The following is a 27,167-nucleotide window of genomic DNA, read 5'->3' as shown; positions in this document are numbered from 1 at the left end:
CAGGAAGGGTCCTGGGAGGGTGCACTCCGTGTGAATCATAACCTCAGGGAAAAAATGATGTGCAAGGGTTTCTGCATCATTAAGAAATTTCATCTTGTATTTGGAAGAACAGCTCAGCTACCGCTTAAATGAGCCTCTCAGAGAATCCCACTAACTTCTTGGTTGCTGAATGCAAGTTTACATGTTCTTCAGAGAGGCAAGATCAGGGTGCTGGTGCTTATCTGATTCTGGCCATCCTACTTGGCTCTGTGAGTAGGTGTGATCATTGTAATGCAAAATTCGTATCATTCTTTTTTTTTCTTTTTTAGTTTAATTTCATTTTAGTTTATCAGTAGTAAAATCCCTGCTGGCATGTCATTTAATTTGCTCCCCATGCTAATCATGATTTTGAAGGCTTTTACAGAAATGATTATATGGTAATACCAAATCTGATGGTGGATTCAAGCCATCATTTATAGTAATAGGATCATAATGAAGCTCCCTCGGGTATTCCTTCTTGTGATGCTGTTGGGAGGCGGGGCAGGAATCTGCTTGGCTTCATCTCACATTATTAGAAGATCATCACTAGGGACCTTTCACAGGGAAAGGGGCTTTTCTGGCTCTGATGCTGAGCCTCTGGACAAAATAATGGGTTGCAAAGCCATGGTCCTCTGGGTGAAGCCAGTTGAGCTGGCCACACCTGCCATGGGACAGCTCATGAAAAGGATGGGATTAGGGGAGGTGGAGACCACTGACCACCGGTCCCTTTCCATGCCCACTCCCACTTCTGTGCGTAGACCCTCATGGTGCAAATTGACGTATCGGGGGTGGGTTCACAGGAGGGTGACTCTGTGTGCCTGCCTTCCAGCAGTAGTTCCTCTTTCCCTGGTATTAATGGGCAATGTGAGTTTCACTGAGCCAGCCACTGGGACAGAATGAATGAGATGCTATCTCTGTCCTAAAGACTGGGGACAAATGAGAGCTCCTGAGCATCATGGGCTGGAAGAGATGTCTCTGTGGGGGATGGGGTGGGGGAGGAGGGCTTGGGGTTTAGTGAGAACCCAGGAGAGGAAGGAGGTATCATCCCCACTTAGACCACCTGGAGAATCAGCAAAGGCTTCACAGAAGTGGTTGAGCTGGGTCTTGAAAGACTGGTGGTATTTTCTAGGCAGCAGTGGGGTGGGGTTCAGGAGTGGGTCGTTCCAGGTAGATGGGTCCTTGTGAAGCTTGGGTACTTCACATTGTCTGAAGGGCCTGGCCAAGTTCAGTGAGGCGGGAGCTGACACACGACTCTGCCATTCTTTCCTGTCTTGCTTCAAAGAACCATAGGGGGGTGCCTCCCACCAGGCATTCTACTGCTCTTCCTTTGCCTGGGGATCAGAAGGAGTGAGAAGAGGGAGTACTCTCATTCTTATGGCTCTGGGGCATACCTCAGACCATGGGGTTAAAGTTATGGGAAGGCAAGTTCAGGCTCAATAACTAGGAAGCGTATTCTAACAATGTTGGCCTTTTCATATTAAAATAGACTGCATAGTGAGGGAATGAGCTCCCCATCAATCAGTGACTTGCCCAAACACCGAGAGCTAGTTAGACCAGGGTCAACATGCATACCCAGGGAGCCTGACTTCAAAGAGAGTGCCTTTTTAATTTTTTTTTAACCAACGCTGCCTCATACAAAACACCACAGAATTCTGAGCCTAGGATTAGGTCTGAGCTCATGGAAACGTAGCCACTTGCTGGCTTCTGTATCTTAGTTTCTATTTAATGAGCAAACAGCAAGCCATGACATCAGGCATTTCCTTTTATTAGCTCTTAGTAGACTCCTGCTGAAATGGCTTAGACGTCCCGGGAACATCGTCTACAACCTCATTGAAGAATGTGGTGAGAAAAATACATATACATATGTGTGTGTGTCTATATCTGTCTATTTTGTGGCATGTCTCTGAGGTTGCTGCCTGCTCTGCGGGGGCACTCAGAAGCGTTTCTGGAGGGCAGTCTGGATATTCTTCAGCAGGCCCCACTTAGCTCGGTTCTTCCCACGCCCATCTGGTGTTACCACCTGCAATCAGAAGCAGAGAGCTACGGCACCAGCCACAAGGGAAACAGCAGCTCCCAGGAGCCTGACCCCGGCTGCGGGCCAGGCGCTACACACATCACAGCATTAACTCCTCATGTCAACAACCACATGAGGCCGGTGCCAATGACCCCATGTTACAAATGAAAAAACTAAGGCTCAGAAGAACCAGGTAGCTTTCCTGAAGTCCCACAGCTAATACGTGGTGGGGTAGGGATTTCACAGACAAGGTCCCACTTCTTTAAGACAGCTCAAGGACTGACTGCTGATTACTGTGTTGTGGTTGTGACCCCAGGTGGGCTTCACCAGAGATAAGCCCCCGGGGTCCTCCCCCAGTCCCTGGAAATTGCTTCTGTCACAGCTCTTATCATTTGTAAATTTCAGTGAGTGTGTTTAATTAATTTTCTTACCAGACTGTGAGCACCTTAAATGGGGTGTGGAGGCAATGACAGTCTTTCATCTCTGTAACCCCAACAGTGGTTATGGTACAGAGAAGTTTCTTAGAAAAGTGAATGAAAGGTGAATAGAACCATTATTTGTACATCTGCCAACTGTTTCTCTTTGAAGCATCATACTATCTCTGATCACAGTGAATAGTCAATGCTCCCTAGAAAAGGCAGCTTACATTGGGTAGCAGAACCCTCCTAGAAGTCTCACCAACTCAGCTTAGACGTGGAGCTCCGTGCCTTACCTTGAAGGTGGTGGACTTCTCCACAACTCTGGTCTGGCAGCATTCCTATTCTTTCCTAATACACATTTACTGAGAAGGCATTTAGGGAGTGAGGTCAAGATCCAGGTATGAGAGACAGCCCACAGGATCAATCAGGATTCATGGGGCAGATGGGGCTAGGGGTACAGTTTGGATGAGGAAGAGCAGTGTTCTCACAGAGTACAAAGTATATACAAAGGCTTTTATGTTTGTATTCAAAGGGAAAGGGCAAAAAATAGACACTATTATTATTATGCTCTCTAGTTTTACAAAATTTACTTTTAGTTTTAGAGAAAACAGGGCTTCATGCAAGATAAAGATTATGTTATACCTATGATGTTAGATTATTCATTGCTGGATAAAAATGGAAATAACACATAGATATAATCCTGATAAGGGTGGTATAAATGTGTAAGATATACACACAGAGCTATCAGGGGGCAATGAGGAAGGAATAACAGTGTTATGGTGGGTTGGGAATTGACTCATAAAAACAGGGTATTTATGTTCTGCCTTAAAGTATAGTCAGGATCTCCAGAGATAAAGACTTGAGTGTGACATGTGAATGGGGCAGTGGGGAATGAGGTGTGCCTGTGAATCAGAGGATCAGATGAAACAGGACAGAAGAAACAGAGAACAGAACTTGAGATACTAAAGAAATTGAAATGATAGTTGACATTCCCTCCCCTGCCCAAAAGGCTCAGATGGGTTTCCAAATGAATTCTACCAAACTTTTAAGAAAGAGTTGTTCTAGAAAATAGAAAAAGAGCAATAGTTTCCTAGTTCATTTTTCAAGCTAGTAAAATATTGATTCCAGAACCAGACAAAAGAAATATAAGCAAAATATTATAGGTCTGGCTCACGAATGATGAGAGATGCAGTACTCCAAAACAAAATATGAGCTAACTAAAACCAAGTATATTAAAAAAATAATACATCATGATCACATAGGGTTTAGTCCATGAATGCAAGTAGAGTTTAACATCAGAAAAATCAATGTAATTAATTTCATTAATGCCTAAAGGAGAAAAATCATATGATTGTCTCAAATAATACAAAAAATTCACAAAGTTGCACAAGCTCTCAGAAATTTAGAAGTAGAAAGAATTTTCCTTAACTTAATAAGGTTTATATGTAAAAAATTACCACTGAATTATACATTTCAAAAGAGTGAATTATTTAGTGTGTGAATTATATTTTAATAAAGCTTTTATAAAAAATAAAAAGTCAGAACACTGTTAAAAAAACTATATCAAAAATCATCATAGCTCAATGGAGAAACATTAAGATCAGGAATAAGACAAGGATATTAACTCTCACAGCCACCATTTTCTGTAGAACCAATAGCCCTGGCCAAAGCTATAAGGAAAGAAAAAGAAATAGAGGTTCAAGAATTGTAAGGAAAGAGATAAAACTATCATTATTTATAGACAATAGGATAATACACCTGGAAAAACAAGCAGAATCAACAGAGAGACTCTCAGAATAATGAGATATTATTGATATTGCTGGAATCAAGATTATCCTATAAACACAGTAGTTTTTATTCTAAACCAGCAGTACAGTAGAAAGTACAATCAGATATAAAAATAACATTAATAATATCAACTAAATCTGTAAAATATCTGGTTTAACCAGGAATATATAGTACCTCTATGGGAAGAATTTAAAAGCCCTAGTAGAGCATGTAGAAGATGATCTGAATAAAAATCAAACATATTACAAAAACATTGTCTCCAAATTAGAGACCCAGTGCCTTCCCAATCAAATTCTATCTGGTTATTTTAAAGGAATTCAATTTACTTGAAAATTTTTACAAAATTCATATGAAGGAATGCACTTCTATAATTAGCCATATAAACCTTGAAAAAGAAGGAAGGGTAACAGGCAGGTTTATCTTAGCAGTTCATTTAGACGTAGCATAAAGCTGAGGTTAAACAACAATAAAACTAGTGTGGTATTAATATAAGAACAGACAAATTGACCAATGGAATACAACAGAGAGGTCGGAGACACAACCCTAAATATATGGCAATTTAATGCAAGATTAAAGTGGCACCTTTATTGTATTCTAATGGAAAGGACATTGCTAGGTAGATGGTATTGGGAAAACTGGCCCACTAGATGGCCAAAAAAGTACATCTCTACCTAGTACTACATGCAAAGGTGAACTATGGATGGATTAAAGTCCTAAATTTGAAAGGCAAAACTAAAGTTAATAAAAGAATATGTGGGGGCTTCCCTGGTGGCGCAGTGGTTGAGAGTCTGCCTGCCAGTGCAGGGGACATGGGTTTGAGCCCTGGTCTGGGAAGATCCCACATGCTGCGGAGCAACTGGGCCCGTGAGCCACAACTACTGAGCCTGCGCATCTGGAGCCTGTGCTCCGCAACAGGAGAGGCCGCGACAGTGAGAGGCCCGCGCACCGCAATGAAGAGTGGCCCCCGCTTGCCGCAACTAGAGAAAGCCCTCGCACAGAAACGAAGACCCAACACAGCTAAAAATAAATAAATAAATAAATAAATAAATAAATTTATTAAAAAAAAAAAAGAATATGTGGAAGATTACTTTTGTGATCTAAGCCATTTTAAGTATATTTTTTCTTATTTATTTTTTTAACATCTCTATTGGAGTATAATTGCTTTACAATGGTGTGTTAGTTTCTGCTTTATAACAAAGTGAATCAGTTATACATATACATATATCCCCATATCTCTTCTCTCGTGTCTCCCTCCCTCCCACCCTCCCTATTCCACCCATCTAGGTGGTCACAAAGCACCAAGCTAATCTCCCTGTGCTATGCGGCTGCTTCCCACTAGCTATCTATTTTACATGTGGTAGTGTATATATGTCCATGCCACTCTCTCACTTTGTCCCAGCTTACCCTTCCCTCTCCCCATGTCCTCAAGTCCATTCTCTAATAGGTCTGTGTCTTTATTCCAGTCTTGCCCCTAGGTTCTTCATGACAATTTTCTTTTTATTTTATTTTTTTAGATTCCATATATATGTACTAACATATGGTATTTGTTTTTCTCTTTCTGACTTACTGCACTCTGTATGACAGACTCTAGGCCCATCCACCTCACTACAAATAACTCAATTTCATTTCCTTTTATGGTTGAGTAATATTCCATTCTATATATGTGCCACATCTTTATCCATTCATCTGTTGATGGACACTTAGGTTGCTTCCATGTCCTGGCTATTGTAAATAGAGCTGCAATGAACATTGTGGTACATGACTCTTTTTTTTTTTTTTTTTTTAAACAGATGAGTAGGGCTGTTACTGCTTTTTTTTTTTTTTTTAAAGGATTTTCTTATTTATTTATTTATTTATTTTTGGCTGTGTTGGGTCTTCGGTTCGTGCGAGGGCTTTCTCCAGTTGCGGCAAGCGGGGGCCACTCTTCATCGTGGTGCTGGGACCGCTCTTCATCGCGGTGCGCGGGCCTTTCTCTATCGCGGCCCCTCCCGTCGCGGGGCACAGGCTCCAGACGCGCAGGCTCAGCAATTGTGGCTCACGGGCCCAGCTGCTCCGTGGCATGTGGGATCTTCCCAGACCAGGGCTCGAACCCGTGTCCCCTGCATTAGCAGGCAGATTCTCAACCACTGCGCCACCAGGGAAGCCCATGACTCTTTTTGAATTATGGTTTTCTCAGGGTATATGCCCAGTAGTGGGATTGCTGGGTCATATGGTAGCTGTATTTTTAGTTTTTTAAGGAACCTCCATACTGTTCTCCATAGTGGCTGTCTCAATTTACATTCCCACCAACAGTGCAAGAGGGTTCCCTTTTGTCCACACCCTCTCCAGCATTTATTGTTTGTAGATGTTTTGATGATGGCCATTCTGACCGGTGTGAGATGATATCTCATTGTAGTTTCGATTTGCATTTCTCTAATGGTTAATGATGTTGAACATTCTTTCATGTGTTTGTTGGTAATCTGTATATCTTCTTTGGAGAAATGTCTGTTTAGGTCTTCTGCCCATTTTTGGATTGGGCTGTTTGTTCTATTGATATTGAGCTGCATGAGCTGCTTGTAAATTTTGGAGATTAATCCTTTGTCAGTTGCTTCATTTGCAAATATTTTCTTCCATTCTGAGGGTTGTCTTTTCATATTGTTTATGGTTTCCTTTGCTGTGCAAAAGCTTTTAAGTTTCATTAGGTCCCATTTGTTTATTTTTGTTTTTATTTCCCTTTCTCTAGGAGGTGGGTCAAAAACGACCTTGCTGTAATTTATGTCATAGCGTGTTCTGCCTATGTTTTCCTCTAAGAGTTTTATAGTGTTTGGCCTTACATTTAGGTCTTTAATCCATTTTGACTTTATTTTTGTGTATGGTGTTAGGCAGTGTTCTAATTTCATTCTTTTACATGTAGCTGTCCAGTTTTCCCAGCACAACTTATTGAAGAGGCTGTCTTTTCTCCATTGTATATTCTTGCCTCCTTTATCAAAGATAAGGTGACCATATGTGTGTGGGTTTATCTCTGGGCTTTCTATCCTATTCCATTGATCTATATTTCTGTTTTTGTGCCAGTACCATACTGTGTTGATTACTGTAGCTTTGTAGTATAGTCTGAAGTCAGGGTGCCTGAGTCCTCCAGCTCCATTTTTCTTTCTCAAGATTGCTTCGGCTATTCATGGTCTTTTGTGTTTCCGTACAAATTGTGAGACTTTTTGTTCTAGTTCTGTGAAAAATGCCATTGGTAGTTTGATAGGGATTGCACTGAATCTGCAGATTGCTTTGGGTAGTAGAGTCATTTTCACAATGTTGATTCTTCCAAGCCAAGATCATGGTATATCTCTCCATCTATTTGTATCATCTTTAATTTCTTTCATCAGTGTCTTATAATTTTCTGCATACAGGGTTTTTGTCTCCTTAGGTAGGTTTATTCCTAGATATTTTATTCTTTTTGTTGCAATGGTAAATGGGAGTGTTTTCTTAATTTCACTTTCAGATTTTTCATCATTAGTGTATCGGAATGCAAGAGATTTCTGTGCATTAATTTTGTATCCTGCAACTTTACCAAATTCATTGATTAGCTCTAGTAGTTTTCTGGTAGCATCTTTCGGATTCTCTATGTAGAGTATCATGTCATCTACAAACAGTGACAGCTTTACTTCTTCTTTTCCGATTTAGATTCCCTTTATTTCTTTTTCTTCTCTGATTGCTGTGGCTAAAACTTCCAAAACTATGTTGAATAATAGTGGTGAGAGTGGGCAACCTTGTCTTGTTCCTGATCTTAGTGGAAATGGTTTCAGTTTTTCACCATTGAGGACGATGTTGGCTGTGGGTTTGTCATATATGGTCTTTATTGTGTTTAGGTAAGTTCCCTCTTTGCCTACTTTCTGGGGGATTTTTATCATAAATGGGTTTTGAATTTTGTCAGAAGATTTCTCTGCATCTATTGAGATGGTCATATGGTTTTTCTCCTTCAATTTGTTAATATGGTGTATCACATTGATTGATTTGAGTATACTGAAGAATCCTTGCATTCCTGGGATAAACCCCACTTGATCATGGTGTATGATCCTTTTAATGTGCTGTTGGATTCTGTTTGCTAGTATTTTGTTGAGGATTTTTGGATCTATGTTCATCAGTGATATTGGCCTGTAGTTTCCTTTCTTTGTGACATCTTTGTCTGGTTTTGGTATCAGGGTGATGGTGGCCTCGTAGAATGAGTTTGGGAATGTTCCTCTCTCTGCTATATTTTGGAAGAGTTTGAGAAGGATAGGTGTTAGCTCTTCTCTAAATGTTTGATAGAATTCGCTGTGAAGCCGTCTGGTCCTGGGCCTTTGTTTCTTGGAAGACTTTTAATCACAGTTTCAATTTTAGTGCTTGTGATTGGTCTGTTCATATTTTCTATTTCTTCCTGGTTCAGTCTCAGCGAGTTGTGCATTCCTAAGAATTTGTCTGTTTCATCCAGGTTGTCCATTTTATTGGCATATAGTTGCTTGTAGTAATCTCTCATGATCCTTTGTATTTCTGCAGTGTCAGTTGTTACTTCTCCTTTTTCACTTCTAATTTTATTGACTGGAGTCTTCTCCCTTTTTTTCTTGATGAGTCTGGCTAATGGTTTATCAGTTTTGTTTATCTTCTCAAAGAACCAGCTTTTAGTTTTATTGATCTTTGCTCTCATTTCCTTCATTTCTTTTTCATTTATTTCTGATCTGATCTTTATGATTTCTTTCCTTCTGCTAACTTTGGGTTTTTTCTTTGTTCTTCTTTCTCTAATTGCTTTAGCTGTAAGGTTAGGTTGTTTTTTTGTGATGCTTCTTGTTTCTTAAGGTAGGCTTGTATTGCTATAAACTTCCCTCTTAGAACTGCTTTTGCTGCATCCCATAGGTTTTGGGTCATCGTGTTTTCATTGTCATTTGTTTCTAGGTATTTTTTGACTTCCTCTTTGATTTCTTCAGTGATCTCTTGGTTATTAAGTAGTGAATTGTTTAGCTTCTATGTGTTTGTATTTTTTACAGATTTTTTCCTGTAATTGATATCTAGTCTCATAGCGTTGTGGTCGGAAAAGATACTTGATATGATTTCAATTTTCTTAAATTTACCAGGGCTTGATTTGTGATCCAAGATATGATCTATCTTGGAGAATGTTCCATGAGCACTTGAGAAGACAGTGTATTCTGTTGTTTTTGGATGGAATGTCCTAGAAATATCAATTAAGTCCATCTTGTTTATTGTATCATTTAAAGCTTGTGTTTCCTTATTTATTTTCATTTTGGGTGATTTGTCCATTGGTGGAGTGTTAAAGTGGAGTGTTAAAGTCCCTTACTATGATTGTGTTACTGTTGATTTCCCCTTTTATGGCTGTTAATATTTGCCTTATGTATTGAGGTGCTCCTATGTTGGGTGCATAAATATTTACAATTGTTATATCTTCTTCTTGGATTGATCCCTTGATCATTATGTAGTGTCCTTCTTTGTCTCTTGTAATAGTCTTTTTTTAAAGTCTATTTTGTCTGATATGAGAATTGCTATTCCAGCTTTCTTTTGATTTCCATTTGCATGGAATATCTTTTTCCATCCCCTCACCTTCAGTCTGTATGTGTCCCTAGGTCTGAAGTGGGTCTCTTGTAGACAGCATATATACAGGTCTTGTTTTTTTATCCATTCAGGCAGTCTATGTCTTTTGGTTGGAGCATTTAATCCATTTATATTTAAGGTAATTATCGATATGCATGCTCCTATTACCATTTTCTTAATTGTTTCGGGTTTATTATTGTAGGTCTTTCCCTTCTCTTGTGTTTCCTGCCTAGAGAAGTTCCTTTAGCATTTGCTGTAAAGCTGATTTGGTGGTGCTGAATTCGCTTAGCTTTTGCTTGTCTGTAAAGGTTTTAAATTCTCTGTCAAATCTGAATGAGATCCTTGCTGGGTAGAGTAATCTTGGTTGTAGGTTTTTCTTCTTCATCACTTTAAATATGTCCTGTCACTCCCTTCTGGCTTGCAGAGTTTCTGCTGAAAGATCAGCTGTTAACCTTATGGGGATTCCCTTGTATGTTATTTGTTGTTTTTCCCTTGCTGCTTTTAAAATTTTTTCTTTGTATTAGATTTTTGATAGTTTGATTAATATGTGTCTTGGCATGTTTCTCCTTGGATTTATCTTGTATGGGATTCTCTGTGCTTCCTGGACTTGATTAACTATTTCCTTTCCCATATTAGGGAATTTTTCAACTATAATCTCTTCAAATATTTTCTCAGTCCCTTTCTTTTTCTCTTCTTCTTCTGGAACCCCTATAATTCAAATGTTGGTGCATTTAATGTTGTCCCAGAAGTCTCGGAGACTGTCCTCAATTCTTTTCATTTTTTTTTGTTTGTTTATTCTGCTCTGCAGTAGTTATTTCCAATATTTTATCTTCCAGGTCACTTATCCGTTCTTCTGCCTCAGTTATTCTGCTATTGATCCCTTCTAGAGAATTTTTAATTTCATTTATTGTGTTGTTCATCACTGTTTGTTTGCTCTTTAGTTCTTCTAGGTCCTTGTTGAACGTTTCTTGTATTTTCTCCATTCTATTTTCAAGATTTTAGATCATCTTTTCTATCATTATTCTGAATTTTTTCAGGTAGACTGCCTATTTACTCTTCATTTGTTAGGTCTGATGGGTTTTTGCCTTTCTCCTTCATCTGCTGTTTCTCTGTCTTCTCATTTTGCTTAACTTACTGTGTTTGGGGTTTCCTTTTCACAGGCTGTTGGTTTGTAGTTCCCATTGTTTTTGGTGTCTGTTCCTAGTGGCTAAGGGTTGTTCAGTGGGTTGTGTAGGCTTCCTGGTGAAGGGGACTACTGCCTGTTTTCTGGTGGATGAGGCTGGATCTTGTCTTTCTGGTGCACAGGCCCACGTCTGGTGGTGTGTCTTGGAGTGTTTGTGGCCTTATTATGATTTTAGGCAGCCTCTCTGCTAATGGATGGGTTGTGTTCCTGTCTTGCTAGTTGTTTAGCATAGGGTGTCCTGCACTGGAGCTTGCTGGTCATTGAGTGGAGCTGGGTCTTGGCATTGAGATGGAGATCTCTGGGAGATTATCACCGTTTCATATTAAGTGGAGCTGGGAGGTCTCTGGTGGACCAGTGTTCTGAACTTGGCTCTCCCACCTCAGAGGCACAGCCCTAATGCCTGGCTGGAGCACCGAGAGCCTGTCATCCACACGGCTCAGAATAAAAGGGAGAAAAAGAAAGAAAGAAAGAAAGAAAGAAAGAAAGAAGAATATAAAAGAAAATAGAATTAAAAAGTTATTAAATTAAAAATAATTATTAAAAAATTTTTTTAAGTAATAAAAAAAAAGAAAGAAAAACGAAAGAAGAGAGCAACCAAACTAAAACACAAATCCACCAATGAGAACAAGCATTGAAAACTATACTAAAAAAAAGCAAGCAAACAAACAAACAAACAAAAAACGGACAGACAGAACCCTAGGACAAATGGTAAAAGCAAAGCTACACAGACAAAATCACACACAGAAGCATACACATACACACTCACAAAAAGAGAAAAAGGGGAAAAAATATATATATCGTTGCTCCCAAAGTCCACCTCCTCAATTTGGGATGATTCGTTGTCTGTTCAGGTATTCCACAGATGCAGATACATCAAACTGATTGTGGAGCTTTAATCCGCTGCTCCTTAGGCTGCTGGGAGAGATTTCCTTCTCTTTGTTCGCACAGCTCCTGGGGTTCAGCTTTGGATTTGGACCTGCCTCTGTGTGTAGGTCACCTGAGGGCATCTGTTCTTCGCTCACACAGAACGGGGTTAAAGGAGCAGCTGTTTCGGGGGCTCTGGCTCACTCAGGCCGGGGGAGGGAGGGTTACGGATGCGGGGTGAGCCTGCAGCAGCAGAGGCCACCGTGACGTTGCACCAGCCTGAGGCACGCCGTGTGTTCTCCCGGGGAAGTTGTCCCTGGATCACGGGACGCTGGCAGTGGCGGGCTGCACCGGCTCCCGGGAGGGGCGGTGTGGAGAGTGACCTGTGCTCGCACACAGGCTTCTTGGTGGTGGCAGCAGCAGCCTTAGCATCTCATGCCCGTCTCTGGGGTCTGCGCTGATAACCGCGGCTCCTGCCTGTCTCTGGGGTCCGCGCTGTTAGCCGCAGCTCGCGCCCGTCTCTGGAGCTCGTTTAGGCGGCGCTCTGAATCCCCTCTCCTCGCGCCCCGGGAAACAAAGAGGCAAGAAAAAGTCTCTTGCCTCCTCGGCAGCTCCAGACTTTTTCCCGGACTCCCTCCCAGCTAGCTGTAGTGCACTAACCCCTTCAGGCTGTGTTCACGCCGCCAACCCCAGTCCTCTCCCTGCGATCCGACCGAAGCCCGAGACTCAGCTCCCAGCCCCCGCCCGTCCCGGCAGGGGAGCAGACGAGCCGCTCGGGCTGGTGAGTGCTGGTTGGCACCCTTCCTCTGTGTGGGAATCTCTCCGCTTTGCCCTCTGCACCCCTGTGGCTGCGCTCTCCTCCGTGGCTCCGAAGCTTCCCCCTCCGCCACCCGCAGTCTCTGCCCATGAAGGGGCTTCCTAGTGTGTGGAAACCTTTCCTCCTTCACAGCACCCTCCCACTGGTGCAGGTCCCATCCCCATTCTTTGTCTCTGTTTTTTCTTTTTTCTTTTTTGCCCTACCCAGGTACGTGGGGAGTTTCTTGCCTTTTGGGAGGTCTGAGGTCTTCTGCCAGTGTTCAGTAGGTGTTCTGTAGGAGTTGTTCCACAGGTAGATGTATTTCTGATGTATTTGTGGGAAGGTGATCTCCACATCTTACTCTTCCGCCATCTTCAGAAATTCTCCATTTTAAGGATTTTTAAAACAAAACTTCAAAAGGTCAAACCATGAAAAAAAAATCGATGAATTTGATCACATCAAAATTGAAGATTTCTGCTGTTTCATGACATACACAATGAACAAAGTTATAGACAAATGTCAGAATGGAGAAGATATTAGCAATGTCTAAAACCATTATCTAGACTATATAAGGTCATACTGCAAATCACCTAGGAAAAGAAAAATGCAATAGGAAAATGGGCAAAGGATATTTAGCAGGCTATTTACAGAAGGTGAAATCCTGAAAACAACCATATGAAATGAAATTTTAAACAATAAGGAGATAGCACTTTATACCTATTGGGCTAGCAAAATAGTAAAAGCTGGATCATGTCCAATGTAGGTGGGGCTTAAGATATGGGGTCCTCATTCATTCCTTATGGAAGTGTACATGCATGCAGTCCAATCAAGTATGCACACACTCTACCCTCCAGCAATTTCACTCATGGCGTATGTCTGATAAGAGCTGAATTGTGTCCTCCCAAAATTCATGTGTTGAAGTCCTATTCCCAGTACTTCAGAATGTGACTTATTTAGAGATAGGGCCTTTAAACAGGTGATTAAGTTAAAATGAGGTCATTATGGAGGGTTCTAACCCAATCTGACCGTTGTCCTTATAAGAAGAGGAAGTTTGGACACACAGAGACACACCAGAGGTGCACTCACACGAGAAAGGGCCCTGTGAATGCACAGGGAGAAGGCAGATGTCTGCAAGCCAAGGGGAGAAGCCTCAGAAGAAAGCAGACCCACCAAAACCTTGACCTTAGACTCCTGGCCTCCAGAACTGTGAGAAAATACATTTCTGTTGTTTAAGCTACTGAGTCTGTAGCATTTTGATGTGGCAGCCCTAGCAAACTAATACAATGTCTCAGAGAAAGTCCCACGTCCCCATCCCACCCACAAAATGTCATGAATGAGGCTGTTTACTGCAGCATTATTGGAGGTCACCTGGGTGTCCATCCTGGCTGAATAGACAGGTAAAACGTGGTGAACAAATGCACACTGTAAAGGATGAGGCAGCATTAGGAGTTAGGGACTAAATGTGCCCAGCGACATGGATGGATCATTAAAAACACAGTGTTCAGGGGAAAACGGTAAGACACAGTAAGTTATGTAACAATACTAGTATTTGTGCAAATTAATAACACATTCAAAACAATACACGCCATGTAAGAACACATAAAAGCAACAAGATGCACATAAAACATATTAGAATGGATATCTAGGGAGGATCACAAAAGGAAACAAATACATAAACAAGAAAAGGGCCTTGCATGCACCAGTACTGGTAAAGGACCATGAATTGAGGTGTCTGACTAATTCAACCTTCTGTGTATGAGGTTAAAAATGATAGGTCCAGCTTGAGCCTAAATTATAGTCATTCCAGGGTTCTAACCTATTGGCAGGGCAAGTAGGGAGGGACCAATAGGGTTCTATTTACGTGAAGGATCAAGGGGCCCTTTGGAAAAGAATGAATTCTAAGGAGATGAATGCAAACCACTTTGATTTCATTTCAGGGCATGGAGTCACTGTGAGTACGTGGGTGGGTGAGCAGGTAGTTTTGGGGTAGTTATTCCAAATGTGGACTAGTGTTGGTCACTCACATTCCTCTAACCCCAACCCCTGAAGATGTGTGTCTCAGCCTAAGGCAGAGTGTCTGCAGTAGGGACAGAAGAAAAACCAGCGCAAAATTTCATGAAACCGCGGCAAGATGCCCAGGAAGGCCAAGCAGCCCTGCTCTGTGGCTGGAGTTCCAGCCTGAGTGCAGCCTGAGCAGGTAGGAAGCAGTACTGCATATGCTCAGTTTATCTGGCAGGACCACTTCCTGAGCACACGTGAGGCACTGCTGGGGGGTGGGACCCAGTATAGACTGAGAAGGAATTTGAGAGGATGGGTGGGGGGAAGGGTGGGTGCCTTTCCTGAAGAGCTATAGGGAAAGACCCAGAACAGTACCAGTTTGTGACTATTCTGGGGCCTGAATATTTACCTCCAAGTCTGATGTAACCTGGGACATCTGGTTTACATCAGATTGTGGTAGGCAGAATAATGGTCCCCCCCAAGTCCATGTCCTAATTCCAGGAACCGGTGAACATTTTATGTTACATGGCAAAGGGGGATTAAGGTTGCTAGTCAGCTGGCTTGAAGATAGGGAGATTACCCTGAAACATCAGGTGGATCCAATATGATCCCAAGAGTCCTTCAAAGTCGAAGAGGAGGCAAAATCGAACCAGAGAGATGATGGTGTGAGAAGGACTCAGCCTAACGTTATTGGCTTTGGATATGGAAAGAGAGGCCATGAGCCAAGGAATGTGGGCAGCTGCATGAAGCTGGAAAAGGCAAGGAAATGAACTTTCCCCTAGAGCCTCTGGGAAGCACACAGCCCTGCTCACACCTTAGATTTCTGATCTCCGGAATTGTAAGTTAATAGGTAAAATTGTATTGTGCAAGCTACTAATTTGTTACAGCAGCAACAGGAAACCAGTGAGCATGTGGAAAGTTAGATATTTCATAGGAAGACTTCCTGGAAGTTAGCGGAGATTTGCAGTCAGAGGGAGACATCCAGGTGAGGAAGCTATTTTCAAAAATGGGGGCTGTGGGCTTCCCTGGTGGTGCAGTGGTTGAGAGTCTGCCTGCCAATGCAGGGGACACGGGTTCGAGCCCTGGTCTGGGAAGATCCCACATGCTGCGGAGCAACTAGGCCTGTGAGCCACAACTACTAAGCCTGCGCGTCTGGAGCCTGTGCTCCGCAACGAGAGGCCGTGATAGTAACAGGCCCGTGCACTGCGATGAAGAGTGGCCCCCGCTTGCCGCAACTAGAGAAAGCCCTCGCACAGAAACGAAGACCCAACACAGCCAAAAATAAATAAATAAATAAATTAAAAAAAAATGGGGTCCGTCGTCATCAGGTACACTGAGGTATAGATGAAAAGCAGGAGGAGGAACTGAGGTCACAGGGTATGTGATTTGCCTAAAAACACATGTCTCCATTCCTTCAAAAAATATCAAGAAGGTGCTGGGGCGTTAGAAGCTCTTAGCTGGGGACTGGGAGCCAAGAGATGTGAGTAAGGCCAGCACGATGCCCGTCCTCGCTGAGCTTGCCGCCTAGCAGACTTGGGGCTTGGACCCAGGTACACCCGCCCAAGTCCAACGATCTTCCCAATGCATGATCTTGCCTCGCAAGAAAAATAAAAGTGCCGCTCTCACGGCTGTTGCTCTGACAACATTCTCCCAGAGTGTGGTGCCAGGTCCCTAAGGCTGAGCCCACTCTGCCTAGACTTTGCTGCATCTGATTATCTGATTATGGTACAGGGGATGAATAGCTCCTGCCTTGGATGAGGCCTAGGTTCCCACTCAACTCCTTCAAGTTACACGAGGCCAGACTCTTTTCCTCTCTGAGCCTCAGTTCCCTCATCTGTAAAATGGAGGCAATAACTCCCTGCCTTCTGAGCAGTCGGGATGATCAGTGATAATGAATATACAGTGTCTGACACAGAGTCAGCCTTCAATAAATGAGACCTTTAAAAAGCATTAAATTTAATTTTCATGCTTTGTCTATTAGACTTCATATAAAATCCCTTAAAAAAATCAAGCCACAGACTATGAAAATCAAATATAAAAGGTGTTATTTCACTTCCTTTACAAAAGGATGTATGGTGGAAATACTGCATTTTGGATAAGAAATGATTCTGCTGCCTTGTAACAGCATTTTAAATGAAACCTTTCAGGAATACCTGCATAGAACTGATGCTGAAGGAAAAATATTTCGATTTTATAGGAAGGAGCTAAAGTCATTACTTTTATGAAGCTTTATAAATGTCATTCAAACACACCATCTTCTTTTCATTTGCTATTGAAGCCTTTACTTATGCAAATCATGACAAATGTGAAGGAAAGCCAAGTTTCCCCTGGAATGCTAATATAATCACAAAGAGGGAGGAAGAATTACTTCTGAAGGAAAAATCTATATTGCAGCTCTGTGAGTCAGATAAAAATGAAGCTTCCAGAAAACCTCATTAGTTAGTGCTCTGCTCATTAAGAAATTGTGTTAAAAAGCAAAGAAACTGGAATGAGTTTCCTTCCCTTATAGGGAGCACAAATTCATCACACAAACACAATTTCAGGGGGATTGTTATTTCTTGATTGATGGTAAAAAACACTTAACAGCTCTCAGGCATCTTATGGTACTTTGTAATTATTAGCTAATTTTTTTTTTAACTTTTTTTGGATTTATTTATTTATTTATTTATGGCTGTGTTGGGTCTTCGTTTCTGTGCGAGGGCTTTCTCTAGTTGCGGCAAGTGGGGGCCACTCTTCATCGCGGTGCGCGGGCCTCTCATTACCACGGCCTCTCTTGTTGCGGAGCAGAGGCTCCAGACGCGCAGGCTCAGTAGTTGTGGCTCACGGGCCCAGTTGCTCCGCGGCATGTGGGATCCTCCCAGACCAGGGCTCGAACCCGTGTCCCCTGCACTGGCAGGCAGATTCTCAACCACTGCGCCACCAGGGAAGCCCGGTACTTTGTAATTATTAATTTTATTTATTTAGATGTTCGTTCATAGATTCATTTGTTTGGTCACATTTTCACTCATATATTCATTCAATAACCATTAAGAACCATTAAGCTATGTGCACAGTGCTGGTAAAGCATTGTGGCAGAAGGGAAGATGAATTAGACGTGAATTTTGTTTTCAAGGGGTTCAAAGTTTAAGAGGGATGACAAAATATCTACCTGAGAAAGGCTGACACACTTCCATCTCTCCACCTCCCGTCCTTGTCCCTAGCATCTAAAAATGACTTAAGATACATGTAAAAAAGAATTAGTAACAGCACTGAGTGCGCCCTTCATGAGGAATTTTAAAAAAATGAGAAAGCAGATGGAATTAGATTGAAGGAAAAATCCATAGTCAAAAGGACCTGCTGTGAAACATGGTAGCAACTGTGGGTGCTCTGTGCTCTGGAGAGAAGAGTATCAACAAGAATTGGGCTATGGGGCACCTGATGGACAGGGTACCTGGCTGGGATTTAACAGGAGGAGCAGCCAGGCGACTTTCTCATCCCACGTCCTTCCCGTGTGAGTTGTCTGACCTCCGTGGAGGGGGAGGGGATGCACATGGGTGCCGGGCTCCAGAAGCAGAGCATGGGGATGGGGTAGAGAGCCCCCTCCGCCCCCCTCCAGGAGACTTGCTTCTGGTATAATGACCAAGAGCATAATCCTGCCCCACCCTACCTCCTGCTTCCCTTTATCACCAGAGGTAGCAACCAATCAGATTCTCTTCTACCAACATGTGACCAGAGCCCGAGGGCGTGAAGCTGGTCAGATTGTGTTGGTCGCACAGAGCATGGGCCAGGAACCTCCAAAACCACACGCAAGCTGAATTTAGGGGAGGAGAAACGATGGGCTAGCTGAAAATGTTGTAGATTTAGAGAGAAGCAGAGATGGAAGGAGGGGGTGTGGGAGAGAAAGAGGGAGGGAGTAGAGAGAGAGATACTGATTGAGAGATTGAGAGAAACTAATGACTTTCCAGTTTTTTTGGGTATCAGATGTATGTCCTGGCTGGAAGTGGTCTCATGAGACTCTCCTCTCTCTCGGCTTTTCAATAGCCGAAATGAATGGACTTATTCTCTTTACTTCTAAAGAATCTCTGATTAAGACTTAATCTAGTCTGATTCCTAAGAACACCATCATGGCTGTACAGTAAGATAGCTCTAGGCAGTCTTGATATTTTTCTTCCCTTTCTCCTTTGAATATCAATAAAATTATACCCATGAATGTATTTCCCCTGGGGATGTAAAGAAGAATCAACCTTGTGTCACAAAAAAGATAGGAATAATCTTGTCCCTTTCTTTATTTGGAGTCCATCCTGGCTTAGTCACTGGCTATTCCTTAACTTTCAGATAAACAACAAATACATTTTTTTGGTATTATAAGTATATCCTAAATACTGCATGAGACATACTAACAATAAAAATTTATTCATTGCATGTGATATACTAACACTAAAAATTTATTCACTGCATGTGTATAATTATAAATTATAAATTTAAATTTATAATTAAATTTATATTAATTATAAGTTTAATTTATATTGCTTAAATCTGATACCCTATCCTTGCTTTGATTCACCACTGAGGCTAATACTTAACTCTTTTTTTGTCCTTCTCACACCACAATTATTTGTTTACTAGACCCTGAGCTCCTTGAAGGCAAGAATTACGTCTTATTTTCCTCGGAACCTCTACATCCTAACACGATACCTGGCACAAATGTTTTCTGAATCAAAGCGAACTGACGATTCTCATTTGCAAAGTTGGTTGAGGCCAGGGGCCCTCTCTGTGCCCTTGAGTTAATGAGTTTTCTGGGAGTAGAGGGAGAGGTCATATGGTGGGTTCCATATGACCTCACAATCAATCCTAACAGAGCTGCATCCAGAGTGGATGAAGAACACCCGTCTGAGAAATAAAGTACACGGTACCTTGCAGATGTCACTCCACTGCCCAGGACCGTTATCGTTGATGGCTCTCACTTTAAACAGATACTCGGTGTTGGGGGTCAGGTTGTGCAGCTCCAGGTTCTGCTGCATTATGTCCCGAATTTGTCCACAGAGCTCTGTCCGCACATTGTTAGGAGGGGAATTAATGAGTTCGTAGAATTCCATCTCAAAAGAGTCCACGTCTTCTGTTGGGCACGTCCAGTAAACCTAGGAAGAAATGAACATGTCAGTGGGGTACTAGCACACGCCATTCAGCTTTCTTTCCCATGAAGATCTGTGTTGTGGACTCTCTGGGGTGAGTTTAAGCTGACCCATCCCCTCTAGCTGCTGAAGACTTTGAATGAGACCTTGTGCAACAGTCCTGAAAGGCTTCGTGATGAATCCGATGTGAGGCTTGCAATGCGTTTCAAGAACAGAAGAATGCTCCTCTGGCTTCTGTTCCTGTCAATGTGGAGGTGACCTTGTCCTCCTGACACCACTGACCAAAGTGGCTACCATTTATTGAACACATATTATGCATCAGATTCTGTGTCAGACATTGCCTACCTCATTTAGTCCTCACAGTTCCCTAGGAGGGAGATTTCATTATCCCATTTTACAGTGGAGGCTCAGAAGGCTTACGTTCAGCAATTCCAACGGAACCACAGACTACTAAAGTTGAACAGTGTATCTATTTCAACTCTCTATTTCATACACAAGGAAGTAGAGTCCCAAAGAGGTGAAGTGACTTATCCAAGTCATGGAGAAGATATGTTCACACTCAAAGTATAAAATGTCAACTCTTGGGAAGAGGTATATTAACAAGTGTCAATTAGCAGATTGTGCCTGGCATATAAATATTTTATAATAATTGCATTTTTAAACAGATATTGCATGCTTTATTTAAATTTTAATAAATTTAAATGTTATTGTGTATAAAGTTAATTTATAATTACTCATAAGTATATACATTTTAAAATTTGTATGAATTTGTATAATTAATTTATAATTTTTTAATGAATTTACACTTTTAAAACTGTACATTTACATGACTTGTTAATAAAAATTAACTTATCTTTTCTGATTATCAAACCATACTCATTTAAAATACATACCTGGAAAATACAGAAAAATTATAAGGAAAGAAAGAAAATAAACATCTCTTTTAATCCCACAATTCAGTTAATAATTCACTATATTTCTTTCCAATTTTGGAATATACACAAGCACACAAATATATATAATTTGGATTATACTGCTCTGATTCCTGCTTTCTTTAACTTATTACATTTTATGTATGTCCCTATATCATTAAAAATTCAGCAAAGCACCATTTTAATAACTGCCCTATAAGTGATTTACTCCTTCTATAGCTGAACATTTAGGTTGTTTCTAATTTTACACTCTAATAAATAATGATGCATTGAACACTTTGGGGCATGAATCTTCATTGAATTTTTAATCACTTCCTTGGGAACGAGTTCTAGAAATAAAGTTGAGTTTTTATGAAAAAACTCTTTAGGATTTTTAAGGTACAGAGTGACAAGTATAAGGCTAACTTAAAGAATATTTCCCATGCCAAAAGAGCACTGTTAGTCAGCCATCACCTGAGAGAGATGCCAACACAGATTTCATCTCCTGCATTACTGAGCACTATGATTCCTGTGTGAATTACATCCCATGATCCTGAAATAAGGATCAATGATATTTTTACATCAAATACCACTGTTTGGCAGTAGGTTTAGGTGTCCTATCTTGAGAGTCAATAACTTGACTGGATTTTTTCTGTGTAGGGCCCTTTCTTGAGCTCATCAAGGGACCATTTATAGGTGGCATAGGGTGACTGTTCTCCGAGCCCAAGTATAGAGCAGGTATCACCAGTCCTTCCCCTCCAGAGCAAGATCCTGCCCACCTCCCAAGGGGTCTGAGTTGCATGAGATGAGACCTAATGCCATCCCTGATATAATATCACATACACTGCAGGTTTTGCTGATCTAAGATCATTTGGAAATATAGGTTCAGCTGCTCCATTGCGGGCATCTGCTATGTGAAGGGCAGAGATACTTTTGTTGTGTCTGACAGCCCATGGGAGGATATGTTCTATATGTTCTACCTTGCAACATAAGGTCATTCTCGGGGTCAATTATAAATGCCAAAACATAGATTATAATGTCTCAGGAAAATAGAAAAGTAAGGCTTGGTCAGTGTCTGGCTTTCATTTTCTTGTTTTTAGACCCTTGATACTAAATTGTGGTCTGCAGACCAGCAGCAATGCCAACATCTGGAAGTTTGTTAGAAGCGTAGAATCTCAGGCCCCACTGAGACCCACTGAAGCAGAATCTGCATTTTAACAAGATCCCCAGGTGCATATTAATGTTTGAGAACCACTAGTTTAGGATTCAAGGATGCTAAAAGTCTTTGTGAGTGTTCTCAGATCATGGAGACAAAAGATGGGCTCTGCCACATGGAAGCAGGCAGTGGGTTGGCTTGGGAGATATCCCTGTAGGACCCCAAGAGGAGGCAAGATATGCTCTGATAGAATATCTTTTTTCCTCCCTGGACTTTAATAAAACATTCTATAAACAATTCAATTTAGGTTCAGCTGGATTTGAAAGGCATGTTAAGAGATGCACCATTTGTTCATGTTAGACCTAGAAGGTCAAAGAAGAGTCATGTCCCCTGAAGCTGGGTGATGGCAGCTGTAAAGGTCTGTGAGACATCCACACACCTCCAATGCCACCCCCCCCCCACTTCCCCAAAAAGCTGAATCTCGGGAGATAAGAATTGGAATTCCATTGGGGATTATCCTTCGAATCTTTCCAAATCATGAAGAGTCTGGATATTTTCTTTAGAAGAAGTAGCAGTTTAGAGGAATCACAGCTGATAGACAACGGAGCCTGCTTTTCTAATTCCAATTTCTGTGCTCCCTCTACTGCTACAGGTTTTCCTCTGGGAAATATTACCCTCTCCAAGAAGTCTCTGCAAATTACTTTGTTTCCCAAATTGTGTTCTCTTTCAATAGAGAAGCTGCCTTTGAAGTGGAGTTGGGGCTTTCAGATGTGCTTCTGGCTATGAGTTAAATACATTGTTTGGTTTAAAACAATCTTGGGCTACTTAAGATTTCGGGAACTTATCCCCTTTGAATGGACTGACCACAAAGAGTCTAGAGGAACAGATTTGAGTGACCAGACCCTAGAGGTCAAACAAGTAAGTGCAACCTTTCCTGACTGCCCCCCTCCATTCCATAGCCCACACCCTCCTATCTTCCCTACAGGGCCCAGAGCCTTTCTTACCTTGGCAGCTCTCGGATACACCAGAGTCTGGTAGATAACAATTGGGCCTGGAGTCTTCAGGGAAGACTCATTGAACGAGTACCAGTTGTGGAAGCTGCTGCTGTTCTGCACAGGTTGGTTTTCTACCCCTGCACTCCAGTAGGTGTAGAGGCCGTCTGTGGGCTTGGCAGGTGCAGCTGACTGGGCTCGCCCATGGGCCTCCAGACCCATCTTGGTCTTCTCACAGCCAGGGGCCTTAAAGGACAATAAGGAGGAGCTTCGCTGGTATATCTGCTGGTTGCCGAAGCTGTGGGTGCTGAAAGTGACCTTCCTGGCAACCATCGTTTCTGAGTGCAGGGGATAGGGCAATGGCAGGGAGTCCCCTGAGGAACACACCTTCTTGGGTCCTGTGGGGAAGAGTTCATGGATGGCACTGGAGAGCTCAGCAAAGTCCAAGGGCATGCAGTTCAAGGAGTGCAGCCGGAGCTGTGGGTCTGGCCTGTAGGTGCTCTGGATGCCGTCCTCGATCTGGTCCACCAGAATCTTGGCCGACTGCAGAAACGCCACTTGGCCTGTCTCCTTCAGTGCTTCCTTGGAGTAGGCGATCAGGCCATCCATTTCGTTCACTTTCATGGTGGTGACGTACACATATTTTTCAATCTCCTTCTGCCTGGACACTTCCAGGTTCTCTATCTGCTCCATGATGGTTTTCTCTTTCTCCTGGAGAATGCTGCGCAGCTTGAGGAATCCATTTCTGATCTCTTTTCGCCTTACCTCCTTGTCAGCTTTAAAGCTATTTTTTAAAATGTTGAATTCCATGAGGTCATTATCAATTTCATATCGGACTGCAAAACAACCAAGTGAGTTACTTCAGTTAAATTTTTCCTTTCCCCAGATGTCAAAGCCAGTGGCAAACTGGGGCAAACTAACTTGGGCTCCAAAGATGTGGGTGGAAAGGGAGGGAAACCACTTATTGCTGGGCTGAAAGATGCTAGCATAGGTTTATAAAATGAATGTTGCCTCTCTCCATACACCCCTCTCTTTCTCCTTGTGTAGTACTTCCCTTGGGTATGACAGCCATCCTTCCCTGGCATACTTCTATCTAGTAATCCCTGCAGCCTTGGGTCTAAAGTTGGGAGTTCAAGGCCACCTTTGATATTAGTTTTCACCAGACTTCACTTGTCAGCAAGTTGGACTTGAGAAGAGACGATGTCACAAAGTGATGGATTTTCCCTGTGTGAAAGCTTAAGCTTTTGCAGGGGTGGGAGAAAGAACTAAATTTCTGATGACTACTTCTAAATACTGCCTTGCCTCGTTCACCAAAACCCAGCCCTAGACAATGGTGGCAGATCAGCCAAGTTCCCCTTCACTGTGGCTGCTCTTTGACATGTTCTTTTTCTCTGCTGGGGACTTTTTGACTCCCTTGGGTTCAGCTGGGCTCCCTCTCTTGCTTACTCCCCACTTCCTTTCCAGAAAGCATCTGCTGTTACACTTCAAGGAAAACCGAGTTTATCCTGCCGCCTCTCACATGGCATTTGGATTTTAAGTTCACTCAGTCATTCAACAAACATGTGACACCTGTTCCATGTCACATGCTTTTCTAGGCTCTAGGGATACAGATATGAGTGTGAGAGGCCACTGGTGTTCCAGGCACGCATAAGCCCAACGACACTGCAGTGTGGAGGATGCTGGGGCAGGATGAGCATGTGGCCCACCTCTGTCTGTGCAATGGCAACTTCACAGTTGCCATTTATAGGGTCTCAGGCATTACGCAGTGATTTATAGGATCTTTATAGGGTCTTAGGCATTAGGCAGTGATTTCAAGACGTGTCAACCTTCTGTAGCCTATTCTAGAGGTAAGGTCCTCCCCATGAAAGGCTGACTCTGCAGTGATTTGATGGGCTATAATCCTCTCCAAATTTTACTCAGCAGTGGGAGTGACCAAGTCATGTTTCTTAACATAGCCCTGGGTCCACAGTAAGTTGGATCTCTGTGGGTGGTGGCACAGAGATGTGCATTACAGTAAGAGAAACCCTCGGGTTCTGGCAGACCATGAGAACAGGACAACAGCTGTCTCAGTTACCACTGTGACTAGGATGTGTAGAGGTGCTAGAATGGTGTTTGTTGAGTGAAAGCCATTCTGTCCTGTTTTCTAACATCTTTGGGGTGAAGGTCAGCAGTGTTGCTCTCTGGCCTACTTTCTGAAGCCCCCATTTCCTCTGCTCACCTCCTCCCTCACACTGGCCCAGAAGGGATGGAGAGGCAATACAGATGGGGGCTGAACAGGAGACTATCAAGATGTGATTGCAGTGGTGCTGAGAAATGCTCCCTGCCCTCTCCACGTGCAAGCCCTGCTGTGACTTAGGGCCCCTGAAATTCCACTTTGCGCATTAATTCCTTTGACTCTTCAATAGTTACTCACTGTTAAAAGAAATCTGAATAGGAAATTCCTTGCTTTATTAGGGATTAGTTAGGCTTCTTAGAGCTGAGTCTGGAGAGGTAGGATAAAAATGTCTTAGATGAGGGGGAAGAGGGAGCACCAGGAGAAGAGAAAAGAGAGAGGAGACCAGAAGCACTACTCCCCCCCCAGATGCCCCTTACAAATAAGGCAGCTTTGCAAGAGCTGGTCTTAGAACAAAGTCAAAGCAAGGTCTCTTTCAGGCACTATATTTAAAACTAGCTACTATTTATTAAACATTTATATAGATCCAATCCATACATTATCATGTATCACACATATGGATCATATCTATATATTATCATACATTACATATAACTTCATAAGAGGAAGATGTTGTTTCCATTTATAGATGAGGACACTAAGGCTCAGAGAGGTTAAATGACTGCCCAGTGTCACACAGCAAGTAACTAGAAGGACCCAGGGCCTGTCCCTAATTCTATCTGTCTAACTCCAGAGCCTATGTTCTTAATTGCTCCGGTTGCCCTTCTCAGTCCTCTGTGACACCAGAATCACCTGGGCTACTTAAAAAAGAAACCAGCCAAGCTCAGGCCATGGGTCCTGCCTTAAGAAAACCCTCTAGGAACCAATGAGGGCTTCCATTGGCCTGGCAACACGGCTCCTGTAGGCTTTCTTTAATATAGGGGCTTCCCTGGTGTTGTTCCCAAATTGAATAAGTGTCAATTGACAAACAATGTTTCTAGGCATGGAGCAATTGAGAAATCAAGGTATTCCAGAAATATTCATGCTGGTGAGAGGTCCTGGGGGACATATTTAGCAAAGTCTGTCTCTGACCCACTTCTATGTCCAATGGGACCTTCCTGTGCAGCTCAGAGGAAAGCTGCCCCCTTGTCAATCTGTTCAGATCTGTTTGTATGGACGCTGAAATTTCTGACAGGGGAGAGGCTGGGTTGATCTGAAGCACGCTGGTCACTTGACCCTAGGCCACCACGTAGGGAAACAAACCACAGGTGTGGTGGTGGTTCCCATTGTTTTTCAATCTCTTTATCTTTAGATTCTGGTCACTGTTTAGCAGAATACATTGTCAAATGAATGTTGTGGAATTAACATGGGCTTTGGAGTCAGAGACCGGCTCTGCCATTTACTAGGGGGCTTGTGCCAATTCCTTCTTGGAATCCCAGTTGTCTATCCTGGGGTGGGGGGGGGGGAATTTTAGTGCCTGTACTGTAGGATTATGGAGAGGATTAGACGTAAGTCTTCTAAAAGGCCCCGGTAAAGTAGGTCTCTGTTCAAGGAAGCTATTCCCAGGGGCAAAGAGCCTAAAAGGATCCCTGAGATCCTCATGTCTAACCTGGTGGATATACACCCAGAAATGATTGGGCTCTTTGCTGAACCCTGTAAAATATCACTGTACTGGGTTCCATCATGAAAATCTGAGTCAGTTTCCCTTATAGAAACTGTAACTGTATTATATGTAGCCAACATAAAATAACCATGAACAGGCATGCAGAGGAAAAGCAAGCTGTTGACTAGAACATTACTGGCTATTTCTGGGCTTTCCCATTATTATGTATTTGCTACCAGTTCATTTACTGTGCTGCTTGCAACTTCAGGGGAAATTTAAAACTGAGGTAACTCTCAGCATCGACTTTATTCTTTTCCCCTTTAAATTGGGAAGATACTGAAGAAATCCATCTTTAGGGACAAAACACCTTAGAAAGGCTCACAGAACTTCAGGATACTACAGGATCAAGCTCTTCATTCTCCAAAGGAGGAAATGAGGCCCAAGGTCATGAAAATTATAACCAAGATTATAGAATCTTTATGTACTTATTATGTGTTGATCGTTTTTTTGCATGCTTCAGTTAGAGTATCTCATTTAATCCTCACAACCACCCAATGAGGGAAGAACAAATTGTTCAGGGAAGAACAAATCTGACATCGTATTAGATCTGTT

The 27,167-nt window shown here is 42.4% G+C and overlaps 1 protein-coding gene across 1 annotated transcript in view; it reads right to left on the bottom strand.

Annotated features, from left to right (window-relative positions):
- Positions 1–1,951: 1,951 nt before the first annotated feature.
- Positions 1,952–27,167, bottom strand: part of TRIM42 (tripartite motif containing 42) — a 31,964-nt gene continuing 6,748 nt past the window's right edge. The window contains exons 3-5 of the mRNA XM_007188041.1: positions 22,813–23,636; positions 19,523–19,747; positions 1,952–2,038 (exon numbers count right to left, since the gene is read on the bottom strand). Coding sequence (XP_007188103.1) covers positions 1,952–2,038; positions 19,523–19,747; positions 22,813–23,636 — 1,136 coding nt within the window. The remainder of the gene's footprint in view (positions 2,039–19,522; positions 19,748–22,812; positions 23,637–27,167) is intronic.

Source organism: Balaenoptera acutorostrata, chromosome 4, assembly GCF_949987535.1.
Source record: "Balaenoptera acutorostrata chromosome 4, mBalAcu1.1, whole genome shotgun sequence".
Classification (NCBI taxonomy): domain Eukaryota; kingdom Metazoa; phylum Chordata; class Mammalia; order Artiodactyla; family Balaenopteridae; genus Balaenoptera; species Balaenoptera acutorostrata.
Note: the sequence above shows the minus strand (reverse complement) of the source record. Positions and strands in the feature narration are given on the sequence as shown.